A 23,001-nucleotide genomic window follows, 5' to 3' on the forward strand; every position below is an offset into this window, starting at 1 on the left:
CAACTCTGATGTTTTCTTGCAGTTTGAGGACAAACCTCACGTTTACCTTCTTTTTCTTCTGCTTTCTTTTCTTCTTCTTTTGCTGTTCACCTTCACTGTCTGATGAGGAACAGTCTGATGAGGATGAGGACGAGCTCAAATCCTAAGTGAAAGAAGTGCATAAACAAAGAATACATTTCCAAATGAGAATAAACTTCAAATTTAAAAATTGTAAATAAAAAAATAAATGAAAAAAAGAATATATATATATATATATATATATATATATATATATATATATATGAAGTGAATAACACTGATATCTCCTCACCTGTTGGTGGGTGGGATATATTAGGCAGCAAGTGAACATTTTGTGTTGATGTGTTAGAAGCAGCAAAAATGGACAAGTGTAAAGATTTGAGAGAGTTTGACAAGGGCCAAATTGTGATGGCTAGACCACTGGATCAGAGCATCTCCAAAACTGCAGCTCTTGTGGGGTGTTCCCGGTCTGCATTGGTCAGTATCCGAGTGATCCAATCCAACAGACGAGCTACTGTTGCTCAAATTGCTGAAGAAGTTAATGCTGGTTCTGATAGAAAGGTGTCAGAATACACAGTGTATCACAGTTGGGGCATAGCCGCAGACCAGTCACGTGGTTGGTCGAGTGCGTTTGCTTTGCTCACCTGGGGAACACATGGCACCAGGATGCACTATGGGAAGTAGGCAAGCCAGTAGAGGCAGTGTCATGCTTTGGGCAATGTTCTGCTGGGAAAGCTTGGGTCCTGCCATGCATGTGGATGTTGTACACCCTTTCATGGAAGTGGTATTCCCTGATGGCTGTGGCCTCTTTCAGCAGGATACTGCATCGTTCCACAAAGCAAAAATGGTTCAGGAATGGTTTGATAAGCACAACAATGAGTTTGAGGTGTTGACTTAGCCTCCAAGTTCCCCAGATCTTAAAGGATCTGCTGCTAACATCTTGGTGATAGATATAGAGGAGTTCTAGAGATCTAGAGGAGTTCATGCTTCGATGGGTCAGGGGTGTTTTGGCAGCAAAAGGGGGACCAACACAATATTAGGCAGGTGGTCATGTTATGGCTGATCACAATATATATACATATATATATATATATATATATATATATATATATATATATATATATATATATATATATATATATATATATATATACATATATATGTATATATATGAATTTGCATGTCGTCTGTAACATCTGCATCTAAGTTTATTTATTATTTGTATTTGTTCTGCATTTTTACATTTATTCTTTTATTTTATAGATTTAACTTATTTAATTAATTTATTTAACATAATGATTTTTTGCCATTTATGCAAATGATTTATTCATGAAGTATTCATTGTTGTTGTGCTACAGTTTACGGAATTAGCATTAGTCTTCCACAAGCCAAATATTACAATAATTATTACTTTACATCTTCATGAAATTCAGCCTAGCACTTAGTGTTAGTATTTTCATACTTGTGCCAATATTAGCATTAGCATCATTAGCAAAACATTAGCACTGTATTGTGTTTCACCAAGCACATACTTTTACCTTCTTCTTTTTGTTCTTCTTCTTTTTCTTCTTCTTCTTTTTCTTCTTCTTTTTCTTCTTCTTTTTCTTCTTGTCATCCTCACTGTCCGATGAGGAGGAAGAACCAGATGAAGATGAGCTTGAGTCCTGAAAATGTCAAGGAAGAACACAAGGTTATTTACAATCCTTAAGATCTTCTCATTCATTTACGATGAACAGAGCACCTTCTTCTTCTTTTTCTTCTTCTTCTTCTTCTTCTTCTTCTTCTTCTTCTTCTTCTTCTTCTTCTTGTCATCCTCAGTGTCTGAGGAGGAACTATCCAAACATGAGGATGATGATTCTGAAGATGAAGCAGAATCCTAATAGAAAGATACTGAGTTAGAAAAAGAAAATTTAAGAAAATAAAGGAGAATAAAAAATGCAGAAAAATGCAGTATTTTATTTTGAAATAAAATTAATTAAAAAAGTATTTTATTTTATGCAGAACTTTATGTGCTCAGTATATGACTTTAATCATATTTGTGTTTATTTATTATATTTATTATATATATATGAGCACTAGCTAACCTGAGAGCCGGCTAGCAATCTATCCTAGAAATCTATGCTAATCTTGCTATGATGACTAGTTAGCAATCCTCTCGTTTATAGCTAGTTATGATGACTAGCTTGCTAACTGATAAAAACACAGTTAATGCATCATTAGCGTCAGTTTGCATGCTAGCTGGTTTATTTGACTAGTTTTGATAGAACCTTTTTCTTTTTCTTCAGCTTCGCTTTCATTTCTTCTTCTCCTCTTTCATCATCAGCACCTTCAGGCCTCTCAACTTCACAGACTGCAGGGAACTCTGGGAAATGAAAACATTTTACTCATCTGGTCCTTTCCAGATGGAAAACCAGAGAAAAGAAAGAAAGAAAGAAAGAAAGAAAGAAAGAAAGAAAGAAAGAAACTGCAAAAAGAAAAGTAGAATATGAAGAAGATCCTGTGAAATCAGGTTGAAAGAAAGAAATAAATAAAGAAAGAAAGAAAGAAAGAAAGAAAGAAAGAAAGAAAGAAAGAAGGAAGGGAAATTTTAAAAATGAAATTTTAAATATAATTTTTAAGACATTTTATATGTACTTAATAACTAAGACATTTTAAATGTTAAATGCTGTTCAAAGATTTTTTATTTTTTTTCCCATTCATCTTTTTTAATTTTAACTGAAATTTTTTATTACTTGGCATTATACAGATACTATGATGAGAGAAAAGCAGAAGCTAAAAAAACAATGAAAGAATAAAATGAAAGAAAGAAAGAAAGAAAGAAAGAAAGAAAGAAAGACAATTTAAAGAGGAGGAATGACTGAATAAAAGAAAGGGATGGCAGGAAGAATGTAGGAAAAGAAGAGGAATAAAGAGAATGAACAGATCAGTAAAGAGAGCAGAAAGGAAAGTTTGTGAGTTTGAGCTGAAACAAACCTGGTGAAGCTGCTAACTGACCCTCAGCCATCACCGCTGACCTTCCCTCCTGAGAGAGAGAGAGAGAGAGAGATGGAGGAATAAAACTGATCTCTGCACTATTCTTCAGCCGACTCTGTTTTTAATAATGTAAGAAAACGAATAAAAGATACAGCTCCATATTAAAATCCTGATGATTAAAGACATTTTATATGAGGAACACTTCCATTTTAGATTGTAGGTTTTATGTAAAGCTATAATCCCCTACTTACATTTCTTCATCAAAAACATGGAAAGACTGATTAAAGCTGTTATTGCATACAGCTTTTACACAGCATGCCTTTCATAAGTATTGACCCCCCTGATGTTTCCCATATATTTTAATGCAGCAAGTCGGAATTGAAATAGACCCAAAAATGGCTGCCTGGGGGTTGGAAAAATAAAGCAGGAATCTACAGTGATTTTTCAAAAGCAAACAAAAAAAATCAGGAAGGAAGGAAGGAAGGAAGGATGGAAAAGCAGAAGCTAAAAAAAACAATGAAAGAATAAAATGAAAGAAAGAAAGAAAGAAAGAAAGAAAGAAAGAAAGAAAGAAAGAAAGAAAGAAAGAAAGAGATGTAAACAGTACATGGTAGGATACAAATGAGAAAGGGAGAAACAATATGTAAAAGAATACATGGGAGAAAGAAATAAAAATAAAATATATGAAAGAAAGAAAGAAAGAAAGAAAGAAAGAAAGAAAGATAGAAAGAAAGAAAGAAAGAAAGAAAGAAAGAAAGAAAGAAAGAAAGAAAGAAAAAAACAGGACATGATATACATATGAGAGATGGCGATCAAAATATGTGAAAGAAAGAAAGAATGGAATAAAGAAAGGAGAAAAAACAGGACATGATAGAATACAAATGAGAAATGGCGATCAAAATATGAGAAAGAAAGAAAGAAAGAAAGAAAGAAAGAAAGAAAGAAAGAAAGAAAGAAAGAAAGAAAGAAAGAAAGAAAGAAAGATTCTCAGGGCTGATGAGACTAGAATATGAACATTTTTTGCCAAACAAAGTGCTATTTTTGGCATATATTTGGCAGAAACTTAATTCCCTGAGAAAACCATCCTCTAGTCTGAAGCATGGTGAAGCACTTTGAACGTGAGTGTTTTAAAACCAAAATTAATTTGAAACTAATTTTGTTGACAGCATTTAGCAAGTTAAATAAATTAAATTAAAAAAATCTAGAAACTCAAACCTCATTTCTTGCAGCAGCATCACCCCATGGTGACCATTTTCCAGATTCCTTATAGTAACAAAATCCAGAAAATCATTAATACATATTTAGCAATTAGCCTGAAAGCACAATTTAGCTAGCTAGCTATCCACTGAAAAAAAAAAAAACATTTCAAAACTCTCATTAATATAATGAGTTTATAATAAATTTATGTAAGACGTGAAAGGTTCAGAACAGTTACACTGAGGTTGCAGTAGGGGTTAGAGTGAGGGTAGGGTTTAAAGTGAGGGTTAAGGATTTTAAAATGAAATTTTAACATTATTTATTTTAAAACTACAACTTGCTTAAAATTTAATATGATGTTCAATGATTGCATTTTTAATTTGTTTTTCCTAATTTGATCTTTTTTTATTTTTTTAAATGTTTTTTTTTTATGTCATATATTATGATGAGAGAAAAGCAGAAGCTAAAAAAAAGATTTAAATGATTTAGACCTGACATTCTTTTGTCCGGAAAAAATCATTACATTTAATATCACGTTTTTTATTAATATTTTTATAAACTGTTGTAGTACTACATTTTTTTATTATAAGGGCAATAAATATTCTAACTGTCTCCTTGTGCAGGTAGATTATGTTTAAATATCTTACTTTCTTTAATTTTTGACTGGATTTCTCGTCATCACTCTCGCATGAGGACGAACTGCAGCTGGAGCTTGAGTACTAAAAAAAAAGAAAAAAGAAAGAAAAAATTTAGAATGCAGGAAATGTATATTATGGTGGTAAGGGTGTGGTTGAGTGTCTGCTGTGGGTAGAGAAAGGGTAGGTCGAGCCAGCAGGTAATGTGTGATGAAACTTGGAGAATGAAAGAGTTCAGTTTCTATTGAGTTATTTTGAGTTTTGTTGAGAGTTTTGCAATCCTAGAGCTCCGTCAACATTCCACCTAGCTACTGAGTCTTCCTCCACAAGTCTTTGGGCTTTGAGAAACACATCACTACCACCATTTACATTCTCAGCCTTTGGCAGTTGCCCTTATCCAGATCATTTATATTGGGGAGTTGAGGGTTAAGGGCCTTGCTCAGGCTTGGTGGTCTTTGGATTTGAACTCAGAACCTAATCTAATGTCTTAACCTCTGAGCTACTTCTTCCCATGTAAGGCATCCCCCTTGGCCAGATTGTCACATCCTTCGCCCTCCTCCACCAAGCCCAGCACCAAGCGCTTGTCATCCTGCACAGCGAGCAGCAGCTTTGATGCCCTTATGCAGGGGCAAGCCAGTCTCAAGCTCCAGTCAATGGCCTCATTATCTCCTTAGTCGGGATCCCTGAAAGAGATTCTGACTGCCCAGGGCACCACGTTTATGTCACGGACTCTAAATTGAAAAGGACCGTTAGGAGGAAAATTGGGCAATAACTAGCAAAAAAGAAATTCAGTACATTATTGACTTGAGAGCAAAACTTGGGGTAACAAACACAGGAGAATTTGCGACAAGCACATAGAACATGAATCCTGGCTGTATGACTGGGGTACACAGATATAGGAATTTGTACCGGGGGATAAAGTACCCATTTTGCTACACATGTTGAGCTCTGGATTACTCACAAATTGGCAAGAATCCTTTAAGGTCACAAAGACTGAGAAGTCAGCTATGAGGCCAGGGGAACAGATACCACCTCAATTTCCTGAAACCATGGGCAGTTCCTGTGGCTCTGACCATGGTAAATTTGAAAGGGAGGAACTGGGCCTGGAAGGAAGTCGAAAAAGTGAGGTTCTGTTCACTTCTGTCCCCTTTGGAGGCAACCTCTTACTATCCCAAGTTACTCAGGTTGTGAAGCGAATTTGCCGATGTGTTTTTGCCTCTACCTACCTAGAGAGTGCAGTTGCCAGAACAAAAAAAAATTGATTTTTGGAGGAACTCAAGGATGTGCTCAAGATGGGGGTAATCGAAGAACCCCACAATGATTGGAACAGCCAAGTGGTCTTGATGGCTGAGAAGGACAGGTTAGGCTGTGCTGTGTTGGGGAAGTGGTAGTTCAGTGGTTAAGGTGTTGGCCTTCTGGTTAGAAGATTGTGAGTTTGAATCCCAGAACCACCAAGCTGCCACTGCTGCGCCATTAAGCAAGGCCCTTAACCCTCACTTGTGTAAATGTAAGTTGCTCTGGCTAAGGCCATAAATGTAGAGAGTCCTTATAGCACCATACTTCCCCAGGTGCAGTGGTACATAGTTGTAAACAGTGTGGATTATATCCAATGTCACCTTTATTATGCTGGACTTAACAACAAGTGGTTGGATACGTAGTGTTGGAGGCATGGTCAAGCAATAAATTGAGTTGTTCTGAGAGTTTCTGAAAGTGCTCCAAAAGCCTGGAGTTCAGTCAAGGTTCCTCCTACCTCCACCTATCGAGTCCTCCTTCATACCATCACATGCCATACCTACATTCATATACATTCATGTTCATAATTTCTGATGATTCTTCTCCTCACTTTTTTCTTTTTCTTCAGCCTCTTTTTCTTCTTCTTTCTCTTCTTGTCTTTCTTCTTTTTCTTCTTCTTCATCTTTTCATCATCGCTGGAGCTGTCAGATGATGAGCTAGAATCCTTTTTTTTCTTTTTGTTCTTTTTCTTCTTCTTCTTCTTCTTTTTCTTCTTCTTATCCTGATCTTCGCTATCAGATGATGAGCTGTCAGAGGATGAAGACGAGCTGGAATCCTGACCAAGAAGGAAACGATATTTTTAAAAAAACAATTACAGTTATATTAATAACACAGTATATGTATTTTTATGACCTTCTTTTTCTTTTTCTTCTTTTTGTTCTTCTTCTTCTTTTTCTTCCTGTTTTTCTTCTGCTTCCGCTTCTTCTTGTCTTTCTTCTTTTTTTTCTTCTTCTGACACAAAGACAAAGATGCACAGTGAGGGCCAGAAATTTTGCCATTAATTACGCTATTAATAAAAAATAAAAAATTTAAAAATGATAAAGGATATCTTTACTGAGGTATGGAATTAGAATTTTTTTCTCAATGAACAATGAAAGGACTAAAACAAATACTTAACAAAATAAATAAAATAAACAACGACAATAAATGTTTTATAAGTATTAGGTAATGTATAATTAGTCAATTCATTTAATGTTTTATTTTTTAGAAATATTTGAAGCATATTCAGTCTTTTTGAATACATTTTAAATAATTGTTTAATAATATTAATATAATAATAATAATAATAATAATAATAATAATAATAATAATAATAATAATAATAATAATAATAATAATAATAATTGTACCAACAAACATGACCTACATACATGGCTGCACCAGACTCAACTTCCACACACACACACACACACACACGCACACACACACACACACACACACACACATACACACACACGCACACACACACACACACACACACACACACACACACACATACACACACACGCACACACACACACACACACACACACACACACACATACACACACACGCACACACACACACACACACACATGATGGTTGTTCTTACTCTGGCACTGTCTTTTTTTGCTTTCTTCATCTCTTGCTCGTCGTTTTGCTCTTTCAATGGCGTTAACACAATTTCCAGGACAAGGCCTGTGGGACACACACACACACACACACACTTCAGAATCATACACACAGTCTGCCAGAGGCAAAAACTACAAAACAATCCCCAAAGGCTACACCACACACACACACATACACACGCATCACTCTTTTTTTTGTTTCCTTGACTTTTTCCTCTCCTTCTCTTGACTTTGTGCAATGAAGGCATTTAAATGTTCATTTGTCTTCTCCACACTTCTGCCATCCTTCATTTACCATCTTTTCTTCTTCCCCTTTTATCATTTTTTCTTTCTTTTTTCTCATTCATCATGCAGTAACTGAAATGGGATCATCACCCTGAGAACACCATTCACTCTCAAGTGTGGATGTGGTGAGCTGAGCACCATGTCTCCATCCTCTTCTCCTGCCCTTCATCCACGAAAGAAGAAAACAGAGTGTGTGTGTGTGTGTGTTGTGCTGTTACAGAAAACTACTCAGTAGAGTAACTATTAACACCCTGAGGTTGATTATTTTCCTCTAACAGCATGTCCCAGAGTGTTTTACTCCACTTAAAATTACAGTTTTATATTTATTATTAATAATATTTTATACTTTTTATCTGTTTCTAGCTACACTTCAACATCCCTGCAAAACAAGTTAGCTCCTATTCTTACTTAAGACCCAGAAGCTATAACCATTCTTTATTATTATATTCATATTAAACTATTCAATAATACACATTCATTCAAATATAATAAAAATTAATTATAAAAATTAATTTATGTTTGTGTTTTTGTTTGTGTGTGTGTTAAGCAAAAAATCCATCACACACTCACTGGTCCTGATAATGGATTTGTTTGTTCTAATGTACAGAATAGTCGATCGATGGAAATGTATTTAGTGTGTGTGTGTGTGTGTGTTGTAGCACTATCCATCTTTGGCCTCTATAATTGAAAAAAAAAACAGTGCATGAAAGACTCACTTATCATTTGTGGCATCTATGAGGTCCATTTGTACTTGAGTCGACACTGTGTGTGTGTGTGTGTGCACTTTGCTCTGTACTGTATATCAACTAATGTGGAGCTGTATATGGACAATAATGACCACGAATGCCACTGCACACACACACTCTGAATGGTAAGGGTGTGTCACAAAGTGTGTGTGTGTGTGTGTACACAGGGCGGTGTGTGTGTGTGTGTGTGTTCGTATATGAAGATAAGATAAAAGGGTGGAGTGTGATATAGCGCTGATGAGAATTTTATTCCAGTGTAGAAGTTACAGCTATTAAAAAGGCTTGAGTCTAGTCAAGTTAACTTGAAGAATTTTTACATATTTTAAAACTTACACTTAATGAGTAAAAATTGTCTGAAAAAATTCTTTAAAATTCTGAAAAATTATCCTAAAAAATCTGGAATACTGAATCGAACAATATGTGAATTTTTAAAATCTGCCAGTATTAGTATTATATATTTTTAAGATGAATTTACTCATGAGCATAGCTAACTAGATATGACAGAATCTAACAGCATGATCTAAGCAATAATTGATACAAAAACACTGACAGTGGAGACTCCTTCCTTAAATGTTATATAAATGTCTCCATACCCTGGAGAAAACATCATCATTATACACTTTTTTTTTTTTACACAAAATCTTTTTTCTATTATTAGCATCTGCAATACGTCACAGCATCTCTGTGAGTGAGCTCTTACTATATCTGCAGTTCTAGAAAATTCTTCCAATCACAATCCAGAATTTTGATTTCTCTCACCTGACTCAGGTATCACTGTAGTCACTGCATTCTGTTTCCTTTTCCTCCACTCTTTCTTCTTCTTCTTTTTCTTTTTCTCATCCTGTGGAGATTTTTTTTTCTCCATTGAAAACATTTTCAAATGAAAATCAAGGTTTCATTAGCAAAAATTGAATGAATACCGTGGAAAGCGTAAGTAGAGCAGCAATACAAGCTAGAAAACAAATCATTCTAACTAGTTCTCGCTAGATTTTTCATGTTGCTAGCCATATTAGCTCCATTTCCTACAGAAAAGTATGCCCAATAATTTACAAAAACATATAAAAGCATCAACAAAACAGCTTACCATGCTTGTAACCAGGTAGCTTTTATACTTTGCTAGCCATGTTAGGTGAAGCAATAGATCTTGGATTTATTATGTTTTATATATATTCATTCATTCATTCATTGTCTATACCCGCTTATTCCTAGGGTCACGGGGGTCTGCTGGAGCCTATCCCAGCGCACATAGGGCGCACATAGCCACACATAGACGAACAATGTTTTTGGACTGTGGGAGGAAACCGGAGTACCCCCACACAGGTACGGGGAGAACATGCAAACTCCACACAGAAATGCCCCAGCCTGTTCGACCCCAGGATTCGAACCCAGGATCTTCTTGCTGTGAGGCAACAGAATTCTGTATTATACTGTATAATTCAGTATAGTACAGTATAATTCAGAATACTGTATTATACTGTACTATACAGTATGGTATATATGGTTTTATAGTGAAATAATCCTGAGCATAACTAGCACAATGTGAAAGAATCTAACAGCTCAATAGCTAATCATGCGATTTGCTAGTCAGGGTCACGTGATACAATAGAAATCATTCCTAGCTGAATAAAAACGAGGTAAGTTCCATTCGAACCTTGTGCAGTAAGTATGACTCACCTCACTGCTGTCACTATCTGATGAGTCGCTTGAGGAAGACGATGATGACGAGCTCGATCTCTGTGGACAGTCACAGAAAAAAATGATGTTATGATACCATGATAATAACATGACATTGGGTCAAACCTATTACATCACAGTGCTGTGGATTTCTGGATTCTGATTGGTTGGTAGATGTTAGTTAATTAGATAAAGGTAACTAGAAATGGATCAACATTTTGAGGTTTTAAAAAAATAATAAAAGACTAACTGTTGCTAAAGAGATGGAAGGCAAATTATGAATATTTAAGGGACTCGGTTAAACCACCTTGCTCTTTTTTTTCCTTAGCTTCTTCTTCTTCTTCTTCTTCTTCTTCCTCACTCTAGAATCATCATCGCTGCTATCCTCAGAGGAGGAAGCAGAGCTGTCACATGACCATGTCTCATCCTGGGGACAAAAGAAAATGGAAGAAACAAAAATTTATCCTAGTCCAAGGCTACATAGCTTTTTTCTTATCCCACCAGTTTTATAATTTTATATGCTTATTGAATGCAAGAATATAAATCCTTGCAAACTTTTGTAACCTTTTACACCTTTCACAATTTACATTTGTTCATAGTTATTATTATTATTATTATTATTATAAGTAGTAGTAGTAGTACTATTGTTAGCAGAGGTAGTAGTAGTTGTCTTATTATTTTATCTGAAATATTACACTCAATTTAGCTTTTTTTTAGTTTTATAATTCATCATATTGTTTCAATTGAAATGTTACATATAGATAATACTACATTATTTTTTATCCATTTTTTTTATCCAACTATATTTCTATATTTAGCCCACTTGAAATATTTGCCTTTAACAAATAACCTAAATGTTTCGTTATTTTTTTTTTTTTATAAAATATTATTTTTATATATATTATGTAAAAACTAGAAATTCTAAATCAGAACTTTAAAAATTATAAAGCAGACCTTTCCATGTTGTGTCTTGGGGATTAAAGGACCACCTCCAGGGTCTTCAGACACACCCATTAATGTAGGAGAAACTCCACCCAGCTCCTCCCCCTCGCCGTTTTGAGACCATGCAGCTACAAACAGAGAAACATTAAATCCTGCTGATTATTAAAGTGTTTTAATTAGAATAATAAGACAATTAATGCCAATTAATTAATTAATTAATTAATTAATTTTAAAATAACCTCCTTTTTTAGAAACTAATTTGCAGAGAGTTTGATCTGTGACTTGCATAAGAACAACAATAATATTATGATGAAGTCCAACATGAAGTGAGAGTGTTATCGGAGTACAGTCAGAGAGATCAATATTTACACAAGGTGTTAGCTGAGGATTAGTAAACACACAGGATTTAACCTCGAAGAGATTTGTTACAGTTACATACAACACAAAATTTAAAAAAAAAAAAAAAAAGAAGATTAATACATCTGACCCCCAAATTATATATAATTCTGCTTTGCTGAAATGAAAATTGAATAGTACAGAATTTACTGTCAACAACACAATGTTATGGAATATAAGAAAATCAATAAAAAATGCATTGTTATTTAGTTATTTAGCTATTTGGTTATTTAGATCTGTTACACCATGTGATCTAAAATGTTACATTCAAAAACAATGAACTGTACAAAAACACTTGTAAGAGTGTAGATGTAGATATGGGAGTGTAGATGTAAGAGTGTAGATGTAGATGTGAGAGTGTTGATGTAAGAGTGTAGATGTGGATGTGAGAGTGTTGATGTGAGGGTGTAGATGTGAGTGTGTAGATGTAAGAGTGCAGGTGTGAAATTATAGATGTGAGAGAGAAAATGTGAAAGTGTAGATGTAAGAGTTTAGGTGTGAGAATGTAGATGTGAGTGTGTTGATGTTAGAGTGTAGATGAGTGTGTAGATGTGAGAGTTTAGATGTGAGAGTTTAGATGTGAGGGGGTAAATGTTAGAGTGTAGATGTGAGGGTGTAGATGAGTGTGTAGATGAGTGTGTAGATGAGTGTGTAGATGTGAGAGTGTAGATGTGAGAGTGTAGATGTGAAAGTGTAGATGTGAGAGTGTAGATGTTAGAGTTTAGATGTGAAAGTGTAGATGTGAGGGGGTAAACGTTAGAGTGTAGATGTGAGGGTGTAGATGAGAGTGTAGATGAGTGTGTAGATGTGAGAGTGTAGATGTGAGAGTTGGATGTGAAAGTGTAGATGTGAGGGGGTAAATGTTAGAGTGTAGATGTGAGGGTGTAGATGTGAGGGTGTAGATGAGAGTGTAGATGAGAGTGTAGATGAGTGTATAGATGTGAGAGTGTAGATGTGAGAGTGTAGATGTGAAAGTGTAGATGTGAGAGTGTAGATGTTAGAGTTTACATGTGAAAGTGTAGATGTGAGGGGGTAAATGTTAGAGTGTAGATGTGAGGGTGTAGATGTGAGGGTGTAGATGAGAGTGTAGATGAGAGTGTAGATGAGTGTATAGATGTGAGAGTGTAGATGTGAGAGTGTAGATGTGAGTGTAGATGTGAGAGTGTAGATGTGAGTGTGTTGATGTTAGAGTGTAGATGTGAGAGTGTAGATGTGAGAATGTAGATGTGAGCTTGTAGTTAGCTATTACCTGGAAGCTGCTCAGACTCCATCAGCTCCGTCAGCTCTCTCCTTCTTCTTTCTCCCAGATCTAAAGCATCTCAAATAAACACACAGAAAAAAAAGTCTGATTTCTGACTCCAGCAACTGGGAGGAGCTTCAACACACAGATGGGCAGGGCTTCAACACACAGATGGGTGGAGCTTCAACACACAGCACACCAGTTCACCTGTTTAAACACATTACACTTGCATAAACTCTATAAATTGTTTAAATAAATAAATAAATAAATAAAATGTTTTCCTAAGTGTCTTTATAATTATGATAAGTGACTTTAATAAATACTGATAAACCCTTCGATTTAACAACATAATTTTTAGAAGCAGGAAGCCTGAATTTTTTTTTAAGAATTTCTACTACATTTCTACTAGAGATTAAATAAGTTTGTTTAATTTAATTAACTTATAAAATAATTAATAAATAATAATTATAAAAAATAATTATAGATCATTATCTGCATATTTATTACTTGACTGACTTGTTGGACTGTACATGAATATATTATTTGTTTGCCAATATCCACTTTTCATGTTTATCTGTTTATTAGTTTTCTTTTGTTTCATTTGTTTGCTGTATTTTATTCTTCATATTTTTCTTTTTCTTTCTTTCTTTCTTTCTTTCTTTCTTTCTTTCTTTCTTTCTTTCTTTCTTTCTTTCTTTCTTTCTTTCTTTCTTTCTTCATCAACGTCTCTGCCATTTAAACGTGAACTAATTTTTGTTCAAGCAGCCACTTCACGCTGAGCACAGCTCTGTGAGCTCCTGCGTTTCAGCTGAACATGCCAAACATTATGCTGTAAAAATAAGGGTGCATTGTGATGATGAGTGCAGCTACATATGAGAGAGAGAGAGAGAGAGAGAGAGAAAGCAGGTCAAGCTGTGAAGAAATGTCCAGATCAGCAGTGAAAGTGTAAAATGCATGTAACAGCATCTGCTTAGAAAGAACACACACACACACCTACTGTATAAACCCAACTGATATACTGCACACAGTGTTTATTACTAATATAGTCTTTATGTAGCTGATTCAGGGATAAAACTCTCAGAGAGAGAGAGAGAGAGAGAGAAAGAGAGAGAGAGAATTGAATTTGAAAGGCCCTTTATTACATTATACAAAGATAAACACAATTTTACAAAGTCAAACCACCGCAACACAAAATATAAATTGATTACATTTGCTGCTAAATAACATACTGATAATAACACGAGGCAAACGCTTTTACACAAAACCTTTTGTTTTCCTTCCAGAATAGAGCGCAGAGCTTCACTCTTATACCACTTCATCTAAAATGTGACACAATCCTCTACAGAACTGTAAAAACTAAACTCAATTAGCACTCTCGATTTAACAAAAGCTGCAAATAGCTCAGTGATGTCTTGTCCCAGTCTCTGTTCTCCATTCTTAACATCTACATGTGCTTTAACTCCTTTTCCCAGAGGCCAACAAAATGGAGTTTGCTCCTGTTTTTTTGTGTCCATGTTAAGCATTGAGTGTCTTGTCATGTCCCACTCCTTGTTATGTCCCAGTGGTTAATAAGCTCATATGAAAGTCAGGGCTTACTAGGAGTAATATATCATAGAAAAGTTCCTTAAGAAAACAAAAGTAATTTTTTTTCTGCACCAATGTTTATCTTCAAAGTAAAAGTTGATATGAAACCTCTTTCTGCTCTCTGAGATGATCCAAGTGCATGTTCGTAAGCCTCTAAAGTTTGATCTTCAACCACTAAAGTTCTGTGTAAGGTTATCCAACAGAGGGAAAAACACACATCTATCCAACAGAGTCCTGACTCATTTTAGATCAGACTCACAGCCAGAAAACCATTCATTTCTTTCTACTGATTGAAAACGTCCCATAAGTCAGTTTCCGTTCCGCTGGAGGTTAAACACATCACGCCAGGATGTATTGACTTTTTTAGTTCAGCATTTTTATTAAAAATCATGACACAAGCTCTATAAAAAGTTTTATAGTGAAAAGAAATCAAAATACAAAGATTTGCCAGATTCCGATAAGAGTAAAATTGTCCATCTATCTACTTATCAGCAGCTGAGCAAATGTTTTCTCAAAGTCTGGTCCTGTCAGGTTTGCTAAATAGCCCAGAGTGATTGCCTTGGATTTTTAGAAGATAGAGAGATAGAGAGAGAGAGAGAGAGAGAGAGAGAGAGAGAGAGAGAGAGATTGTTGTTTGCATATCTACACTTTCAGTTTGGATGTTAAAAATGATTTTTTTTTAGCTCAGTGCCCAAAAGAGGCATTTTTTTTCTTTCTCTCACTGACTGAGTCCCATTGAGGAAACACACAAGCGTGAGGGGTGTAGCTGGTCGAATTTCAATTTAGGCCCCCTTGACTAGCAAGCAATGAGTAATACTGCGCTTGTTAGTAAGCTGGGATTGTCAGAGAGAGAGAGAGTTAGCTTACAAAGTTTCATATTGGTGTGTGTCCCTGTAGCTAATTACATCTGTCTAATGAAGGGGTATGAGGATGTATTGTGGCATTGATTCTGTGACTGATTCCTCAAATGATTCATCAATTATATTACTGACTGCCTCGCTGATGTTGAAATGCTATATAATTGATAATGTTTTTATGATTTATTTGTTACTGATCTATTAATTGACTTCTTTATCAGTTCACAAGCTGGTATCAGTAAGACATGGGCACCAGAGATTGTATACAAATAATAAATTGTAGAAAATTTATCTGATTCATTGATTCAGCGATTCTTTCAGTAAATGATTCATTAACTGCTTCATTGATCCATTGATTCATTAAATAATGACCTCCGACCCCCACTTCTGAACAAGTTGGGACATTCAAAGAATCTGATGGTACTAAAATGTCGGTTGGCTGATTAATAGATTGGTTGGTTCATTCATTTATTCATTTATTAATGACCAAGTCACTGATTGATTTATTTGATTCATTAATTCTTTACTGATTTTAATCATTGATTGATTCACTGATTGATTCATTGATCTAATGGTTGATTCAGTGATTGATACATTGACTCACTGATTGACACATCTGGAAAGTGCACTTCTCCTTGTTTGAGCCTGATGTTACAGATGGAGAAATGCTTTTAGTCATAGCAGCGTAGTAAAAATGTGTGTGTGTGTGTGTGTGTGTGTGTGTGCGCGTGTGAGAAAGATATTTATTTCCTACAAATTTGCAATTTAAATGACTTAAAGTGTAAAATCACCCAGCTACCATGTGTGACATATGAACTCCAAAATGTACTGCAAACATTTTCATTTTATTTTATTTGTTTTCTTTTCACCCAAATCATTCTAAATAAAATACAGAGCATTCATTATTATTATTATTATTATTATTATTATTATTATTATTATTATTATTATTATTATTATTATTATTATAATAACAGTTTTTGAATGTATTGTAATAACTATTAATTATATTTTCTATGAAATATTCTATATTATATTTATCATTATACAGCTCACAACTTACAACTCCTATTAATGTGTGTGTGTGTGTGTGTGTGTGTGTGTGTGTGTGAAACAGCAGGCATGCCCCAGGCTATTAGCCATGACACCATAGGAACAGCTTCTGAAAACAACATCAGGACAGCTGGTCCAAACAAGCTTCATGCTGAGCAAAACAGTGTGTGTGTGAGTGTGTGTGTGTGTGTAGTGTGTATGTCTTTAAGAGTTTCTTACATACCATGCATCTGCGTTAGGCATGTATTGTTATTCACTTTTTGTTAAATACCGGGTCCAAAGCCGTACCACCCGAGGGCAGGAAATAACGGGAAAGTATCAAATGAAACCTAATCGACACCTCTGACTGTTCATTTCCTTTTTTGGATTAATAAGTAAATAAATAAATAAGATTCATGATGGAAAGACAAGAAAAAAAACCTTGCATCATCTGAGTGTGTTAACGAGATAATCTGGGAAAATATTATGATAATGAAATAATCTGAGATAATGTGGTGATGATAATATGAGGTGAGATAATCTGAGATAGTGGGGTGATAACAATATGAGATGGTTTGATATGACATTATGATAATGAGATAATGGTATGGTAATGAGATAATGTGAGAAGATAGTCCATGATGATGTTATGATAATGAGATAATCTGAGATAATGTGATCATAGCAATCTTAGATGTAATAGTCTGAGATCATGTTACGGTAATGAGATAATGTTTGAAAAGACAGCCCATGGTGATGTCAGGATAATGAGATAATGTGGTTATAAAAACAATATGAGATAAAATGGTCTGATATGATGTTATGATAATGAGATAATCTGTGATAATTACAAACTTAGATGAGATAGTCTGAGATCATGTAACGGTAATGTGAAAATGTGAGATATGATAGTCCATGATGATGTTATGATAATTAGACAATCTGAGATGATGTTGTGATAATAACAACCTTAGATGTAATAGTCTGAGATCATGTTATGGTAATGAGATAATGCAGTGATAATCTTAGATGAGATAGTTTGAGATGACATGAGAATAGTATGAGATGAGATAGGTTTAAATATGAGTGGATGTTATGATAATGAAAGAATGTTTGGGTATTTAAAAGCACACCCAAAATGTGTTCAGATTTGTTTGAAAAATCTTCTGAGTGTCTGTTTTTCTCATGATTTCCTGTTTCTGTTAGCTCGTTTCACAGTGGCTCTATTTTTGGCCGAACAATCAGCTTTGAGTTTACATCACTATCTAAAAACAGACTTGATGAAGCTCAATACTTGCTATGTTTATACCACACACATCCCCTACACTCCACACCTACAGTTTATTTCACTGCAAGCATCCGAGCATTCCATCTGCTGCATCTCATCAGCCTGCAAGGCAACAATTACACGTTATCAATTTCACTACAACTGCATTCTCACGGGGAAAACATGGAGACACGGAATACCAAATTATTTACAGATTAACGACATCGGCCTGAAACTACACCAACCCCCCTGGTGAAATACCTGGTGTATTTATCGCCTTTATCAGCAGAGTACGTCTCGTTACACGTTTTGAACACACACAAATTTGCCAGGAACACATCTTGTGTGTTTGCATGCATTTAGCATATCCCACACTTAAATGCTATTTGCTTATATTTCAGATAACCTTTTATAGTTTTGTGGGGGCATGGCTAAACAGAAATGGCATGATGAAGTGTAATTTAGGACTGACTATAATTCATTAACATGCAGAACATACAAAGATAATTCTAGAAATTTTGGCTGTATCTGTATTATTAGATGTGTCAGTGTTGCTAAAATGAACATCCTAGCATAAAAAATAAACAATTTGAGATGGGATGGTCTGATATGATGTTATGATAATGAAATAATCGGTGATAATTGTAGATGAAATTGTCTGAAATCATGTAATGGTAATGAGATAATGTGAGATAATGCATTAATAATCTTAGATGAGATAGTTTGAGATGATATGATAATAGTATCTGTATCTTCAGATCTGTCAATGTTGCTAAAATGAACATCCTAGCATAAAAAATACAATAAAAAGTGCAAAATGGTTACACAATATAATATAAGTGGATGAGACAACAGTAGGATTCCCTTCAAAGACACCACACTCCTGATTTCTTGATTTCTATTCTGACTGAAGTTCAAAACAATGTGTACTTAAAGAGAAAGTTTCCACTAACAGGTACAACTCATTTTTTTAACATCCTGTGTCCTTTCCCTTTCAGTGAATACATTTTTAGTTTTTTTATTTTATTTATTTTTGTTTTTTTCTTCAGCTAAAAAATCAGCAGCCTAGTTTTGACTCTACCAAGAGGTTGAGTCAAAAAATTAAAAAATGAAATAAATAAATATTAATATTAGCGTCTTAGAGAATTTTAAACTCAGTGGAAACCATTTTTTTTACCGCGTATTTCAGCTGTCAGAGTAAACAGACCCAAAACTAAGACCTCACGTGAAATTGTTTCTCATTTGAATGATATTAGTCAGCTCTGCCGTATGTATTATAATACACCACGCTGTGTCTTATCTCTAACAAGCAGATATGAGTTAATCAGCGAAGGATGTCGCTGTCCTTTTCACACAGAAACCATACTGTGGGATTCATTTAAAAGATTTTTCTTTTTTTTTATATAAAAAATAAAGTCTCATGTGCTTGCACCATGCAAGAATAAGAACATGTTAGAGGCTGATTAATGATTAACAATTAACCTTATGATTGTGTATTTTTTTTTTACAGTAAAGCTGAACATTCAGCAATGTGATAAAAAAATCTAACAATAATTATATTTAAAGTAATATATATTAGTGGCTGTATTTTATTTGATTTATTTGATTTTATTTATTTATTTTATGAAAAATGTTTAAGAAAGATTGATGTTAAGCTACAGTATTTTAACAGAATTTTTTTTTTTTGCATTTTCCATTATGACGTGATTATAACTACCTAATAAAATTATAATAATATATATAATAATAATATATTTTTACGAAAGACATAATTACAAAATAAATGTATAAATTTTTTCTCTAGCTGCACAGCTTTACAAATCAGTAGACAACCATCTGATTCTCCTTATTACTACCATTTCTTCTTTCCCATCCCCGCAAACCAACATTCCCTCTTTCCCCCAGCAGTGGGCACTGGTGGTGCACTGCTACACGGGGGGAAAGAGAGCGACGCGTGGGAAGACGCCACGTGCCCGATACAGATGACCTTGATAAAGCCGAGTGTGAAAGAGAAGCAGGCTGCAGGAGCCTGAGAGAGCAATGCGGCAACCGTACAAGCTATTGATTCAGGAGAAAGAAAGAGAGAGAGAGAAAGAGAGAGAGAGAGAGAGAGAGAGAGAGAGTTGTAATCATGGCATTACCACACCCTGAGACTGCATTTGTTAGGATGTGCTTGTGACACGTTCCTGTGTGCCCTGTACATCATGTTCATTTCTCTCTCTCTCTCTCTCTCTCTCTCTCTCTCTCTCTATCTCTCTCTCTCTCTGTCCATTTCTATATACCATGTGTACCCAAAAACAGTTGTTTTGAATCATTTACTAGATCATTAATAACGGGGTACTAAGTTATAACATTGAAGTAGCAACTCAAAACAAATACATTTACAATATAGTCTTTTACTAATATCATGAAGTTGAAATAACATGATACATGATACAATAATTAGTTAGCATAACAAGTTGGTACTTGAGACTTGAGATGAGATGGTACGAACATGTAATTACATCTGTTGTCATGGGTTGAATGTGGATGCAAATGCAGACGATTATAATGTAGGACAACTAAAAGAAATAAACATTGGGAAGGAACAAAAAAAAACTAGGACAACCAAGGGCTAGGTTAATACTAGGCAAGGAAAGCTTAAACATGTAAACAACAGCAACAAAAGTAACTGTAATCTAACACACACACAGACATAAACATTAGCATATAACATCAAATGGTTCAACTAATTATGGATGCAGCTGAACAGGCAGCGTTAGAGCAGGAGTTGGCAGAGCACAGCCTTCTCTTCAAGCAAAACCAACTCCTGCTTGAGAAGATGCTTAGCAACTGGGCCAATTGGGAAAGATGAGGTGAGGAGAGGGCACCTGCCCAGAACGGTAAGAATGCTCTCTCAGGCAAACTCCTCATGCCTTACTGAGAAGATGTCACTTTGCCCCCTTGCTCCGTGGAGGACGTCATGCTGCCCTCTTGCTCCTCTGAAGATGTCAGTCTGCCCCCTTGCTCCATAGAGGATGTCAGTCTGCCCCTGTGCCCAGTGGAGGATAACACTCTGCCCCCATGCTCAGTGGAGGATGTTGCTCTGCCCTCCTGAATGACTGATAACTTTAACCCCCCCCCCCCCAGCTCTGCCTTGCTCAGCTTCCTTCTTGGCTAAGGATGTCTCCCTGACTCCTGCTCAACCCCCTGCTCATCTGAGAATGTCACTCCACCCACTGTTGGACTAAGGATGTCACTCCAGCCCCCTGCTTGACTGAGGATGTTGCTCCTCCCCCTTGCTTGACTGAGAATGATGCTCCACCCCCCGATCAACTAAGGATGTTACTCCATCCCCTGCTCGACTGGGGGTGGCACTTCAACCCCCTGCTTGACAGAGGATATCACTTGCTCAACCAAGTCCCCCCCCTTTGCTTGATTGAGGATGCATCTAGCTTGACTGAGGATGTTGCTCCTCCCCTGCTCAACCAAGAATGTTGTTCCACCCCCTGCCCAACTTAAGATGTCTCTCCATCCCCCTGATCGACTGAGGATGTTGCCCCCCTCCCCTTTATCGAGGACATTGCTCCTTCCCCTTGCTCAACTGAGGATGCCGCTCCACCACCCTTCTTGACTGATGATGTCACTCCATCACCGTGCTTGACTGAGGATGCGCTCCACTCCCCTGTTCGACTGAGGATGTTTCTTCAACCCCTTGCTAGACTGAAGCTGTTGATCCAACCCCTGCTTGACTGAGGATGTCAGTCCACTCCCCTGATTGACTGAGGATCAGTGTCACGCCACTTCCATCCATCACTGTCATTTTCGCTCAAATCTTTAGCCACACCTTGGTCCACACTACTAAGGGTTAGACTCTCCCAAGTTTGGCCACATCAGGAGCTGTGCCTTAAGGGGCAGTGAGGAAAAATGTTTATTATTAGCAGAATGTCTGGTTTTTGTGTATATGCATGTAAATATAGCTTCATAAAGACTTTTTTTAATGAATATTGGTTTACTGTTTTACTATAAAAGACATGTGACTTTAGTGTGAGGCAGATTTTTCTTTTTTTTTTGCATTATGCTAATCACTGCATTTTCCTCAGAACCAAACACTAATACTGAGATTGCCCTTTTGCTTGTTTGTGTGTGTTTTTTCTCCAAAACTGCTATACAAAGCTCATGTGACACATTTTTTCAGGATTCCAAATACCTCTTTGCATCATGCTAATTAGGAGTTCAGCTAAAACAAAAACAGTACAAAATAAAAAAGGTAAACCCCATCATTTCTAATGGTTTATGATGCTAAAATGCTATAATACACAGTGCTCTAAAGCTCTTATTTCTGTTGAAAATGTATCAACACCTTCAGACCAATCAGAATTCAGTAGGATTCTGTGAGGTAATGCAAAGGTAGACTTTTCATGCTACATGTTTTCCATTGCAGATTAGCGTTAACATTACAATCTGTCACACAGCTCAGTTTTGTACATGTCCTATTTACTTTTCTTCTTCCTCTGCATCGCCTCATTGGTATTCCGTGTGTGAAATGCAGAATGGCGTATGGTCCAGTTCTCTGCTTACAGATTAAGGCTAGAATTGGACTGTCAATGCTAATCAACAGTCATTTGCAGTCTAGTGTTTTTCTTAATGCGCCCCTTCACCTTGCTACAAAAGCAGCTGTTAGCAAAGAAACGTGAGTTGAACTGTAACTAGCGTAGCAAGCAAATGTGCGATGGAGTGACAGCTGTCCCCGTGGTGGACGCTCGTCAATCAAGTCGTGAAAAACTAACCGTGTCATCTTTACAAAATGGCGTCTTGATAATGAGAATAAACAACTGATTCTTGTATGATGACAAGCGAAGGATCACAGCATGATGCTAATTCACAAGCCTCAGGATTGGGGGCCAATCAAGAACAAGAAGGTGGGGTCTGTTTAGGTGTTTAAAAATGAAGATGCTTGTTATTGATGAAGTTATTGGTAAAAAACAAAAATCACAAAATGAATTTGTGGTTGGTTAACTGTTGACAAAATGGGGGAATTTACTTTTGAAGTTTTTGCTACGATGTTCATGTTAGCAAAGTTTTTTTTTTCTTCAGGAACATCTGAAAGAGGAAAAAGTGAAAAACAAGGACTTTTTTCTCAACATTTTTAAATTGTTTTGCTAGCAAAAAACATCTACAATGTTGTTGTTTATCATTCAATTCGAGTCATGAATGAAAGGCTGTTTCGTTTCATGTGCCCTTTTTGCTTTATGCTAATCACTACATTTACC

General features: G+C 35.8%; 2 protein-coding genes across 2 annotated transcripts; both read right to left on the minus strand.

Annotated features, from left to right (window-relative positions):
• Positions 1-1,631: 1,631 nt before the first annotated feature.
• Positions 1,632-6,713, minus strand: LOC131368206 (ADP-ribosylation factor-like protein 6-interacting protein 4). Its single transcript, XM_058414185.1, has 6 exons — positions 6,667-6,713; positions 4,836-4,907; positions 4,207-4,254; positions 2,992-3,040; positions 2,286-2,380; positions 1,632-1,894 (listed from the first exon to the last, which is right to left on the minus strand). Exons 4-6 carry the CDS (start codon positions 3,020-3,022, stop codon positions 1,742-1,744), a joined length of 279 nt encoding a protein of 92 aa, XP_058270168.1. The 5' UTR covers positions 3,023-3,040; positions 4,207-4,254; positions 4,836-4,907; positions 6,667-6,713; the 3' UTR covers positions 1,632-1,741.
• A 400-nt stretch (positions 6,714-7,113) lies between these two features.
• On the minus strand, positions 7,114-13,098 carry LOC131367736 (protein FAM133-like). The gene is made up of 7 exons (XM_058413210.1): positions 13,019-13,098; positions 11,386-11,501; positions 10,739-10,858; positions 10,432-10,491; positions 9,517-9,598; positions 7,708-7,793; positions 7,114-7,122 (listed from the first exon to the last, which is right to left on the minus strand). Exons 1-7 carry the CDS (start codon positions 13,038-13,040, stop codon positions 7,114-7,116), a joined length of 495 nt encoding a protein of 164 aa, XP_058269193.1. The 5' UTR covers positions 13,041-13,098.
• Positions 13,099-23,001: the final 9,903 nt, after the last annotated feature.

The sequence above is a fragment of the Hemibagrus wyckioides genome, linkage group LG17 (assembly GCF_019097595.1).
Source record: "Hemibagrus wyckioides isolate EC202008001 linkage group LG17, SWU_Hwy_1.0, whole genome shotgun sequence".
Classification (NCBI taxonomy): Eukaryota; Metazoa; Chordata; class Actinopteri; order Siluriformes; family Bagridae; genus Hemibagrus; species Hemibagrus wyckioides.

What these genes read in the sequence shown, in the direction of transcription:
- LOC131368206 (XM_058414185.1), bottom strand. Translation starts at nt 3,022, where the DNA reads ATGGCTGAGGGTCAGTTAGCAGCTTCACCAG. An exon ending in TCAGTTAGCAGCTTCACCAG is followed by an intron (nt 2,381 to 2,991) that starts GTTTGTTTCAGC and finishes TTCATTTCCCAG; the next exon opens with AGTTCCCTGCAGTCTGTGAA. An exon ending in AGCTGAAGAAAAAGAAAAAG is followed by an intron (nt 1,895 to 2,285) that starts GTTCTATCAAAA and finishes TCTTTCTATTAG; the next exon opens with GATTCTGCTTCATCTTCAGA.
- LOC131367736 (XM_058413210.1), bottom strand. Translation starts at nt 13,040, where the DNA reads ATGGAGTCTGAGCAGCTTCCAG. An exon ending in CAGATAGTGACAGCAGTGAG is followed by an intron (nt 9,599 to 10,431) that starts GTGAGTCATACT and finishes AAATCTCCACAG; the next exon opens with GATGAGAAAAAGAAAAAGAA. An exon ending in TACAGTGATACCTGAGTCAG is followed by an intron (nt 7,794 to 9,516) that starts GTGAGAGAAATC and finishes TGTGTCCCACAG; the next exon opens with GCCTTGTCCTGGAAATTGTG.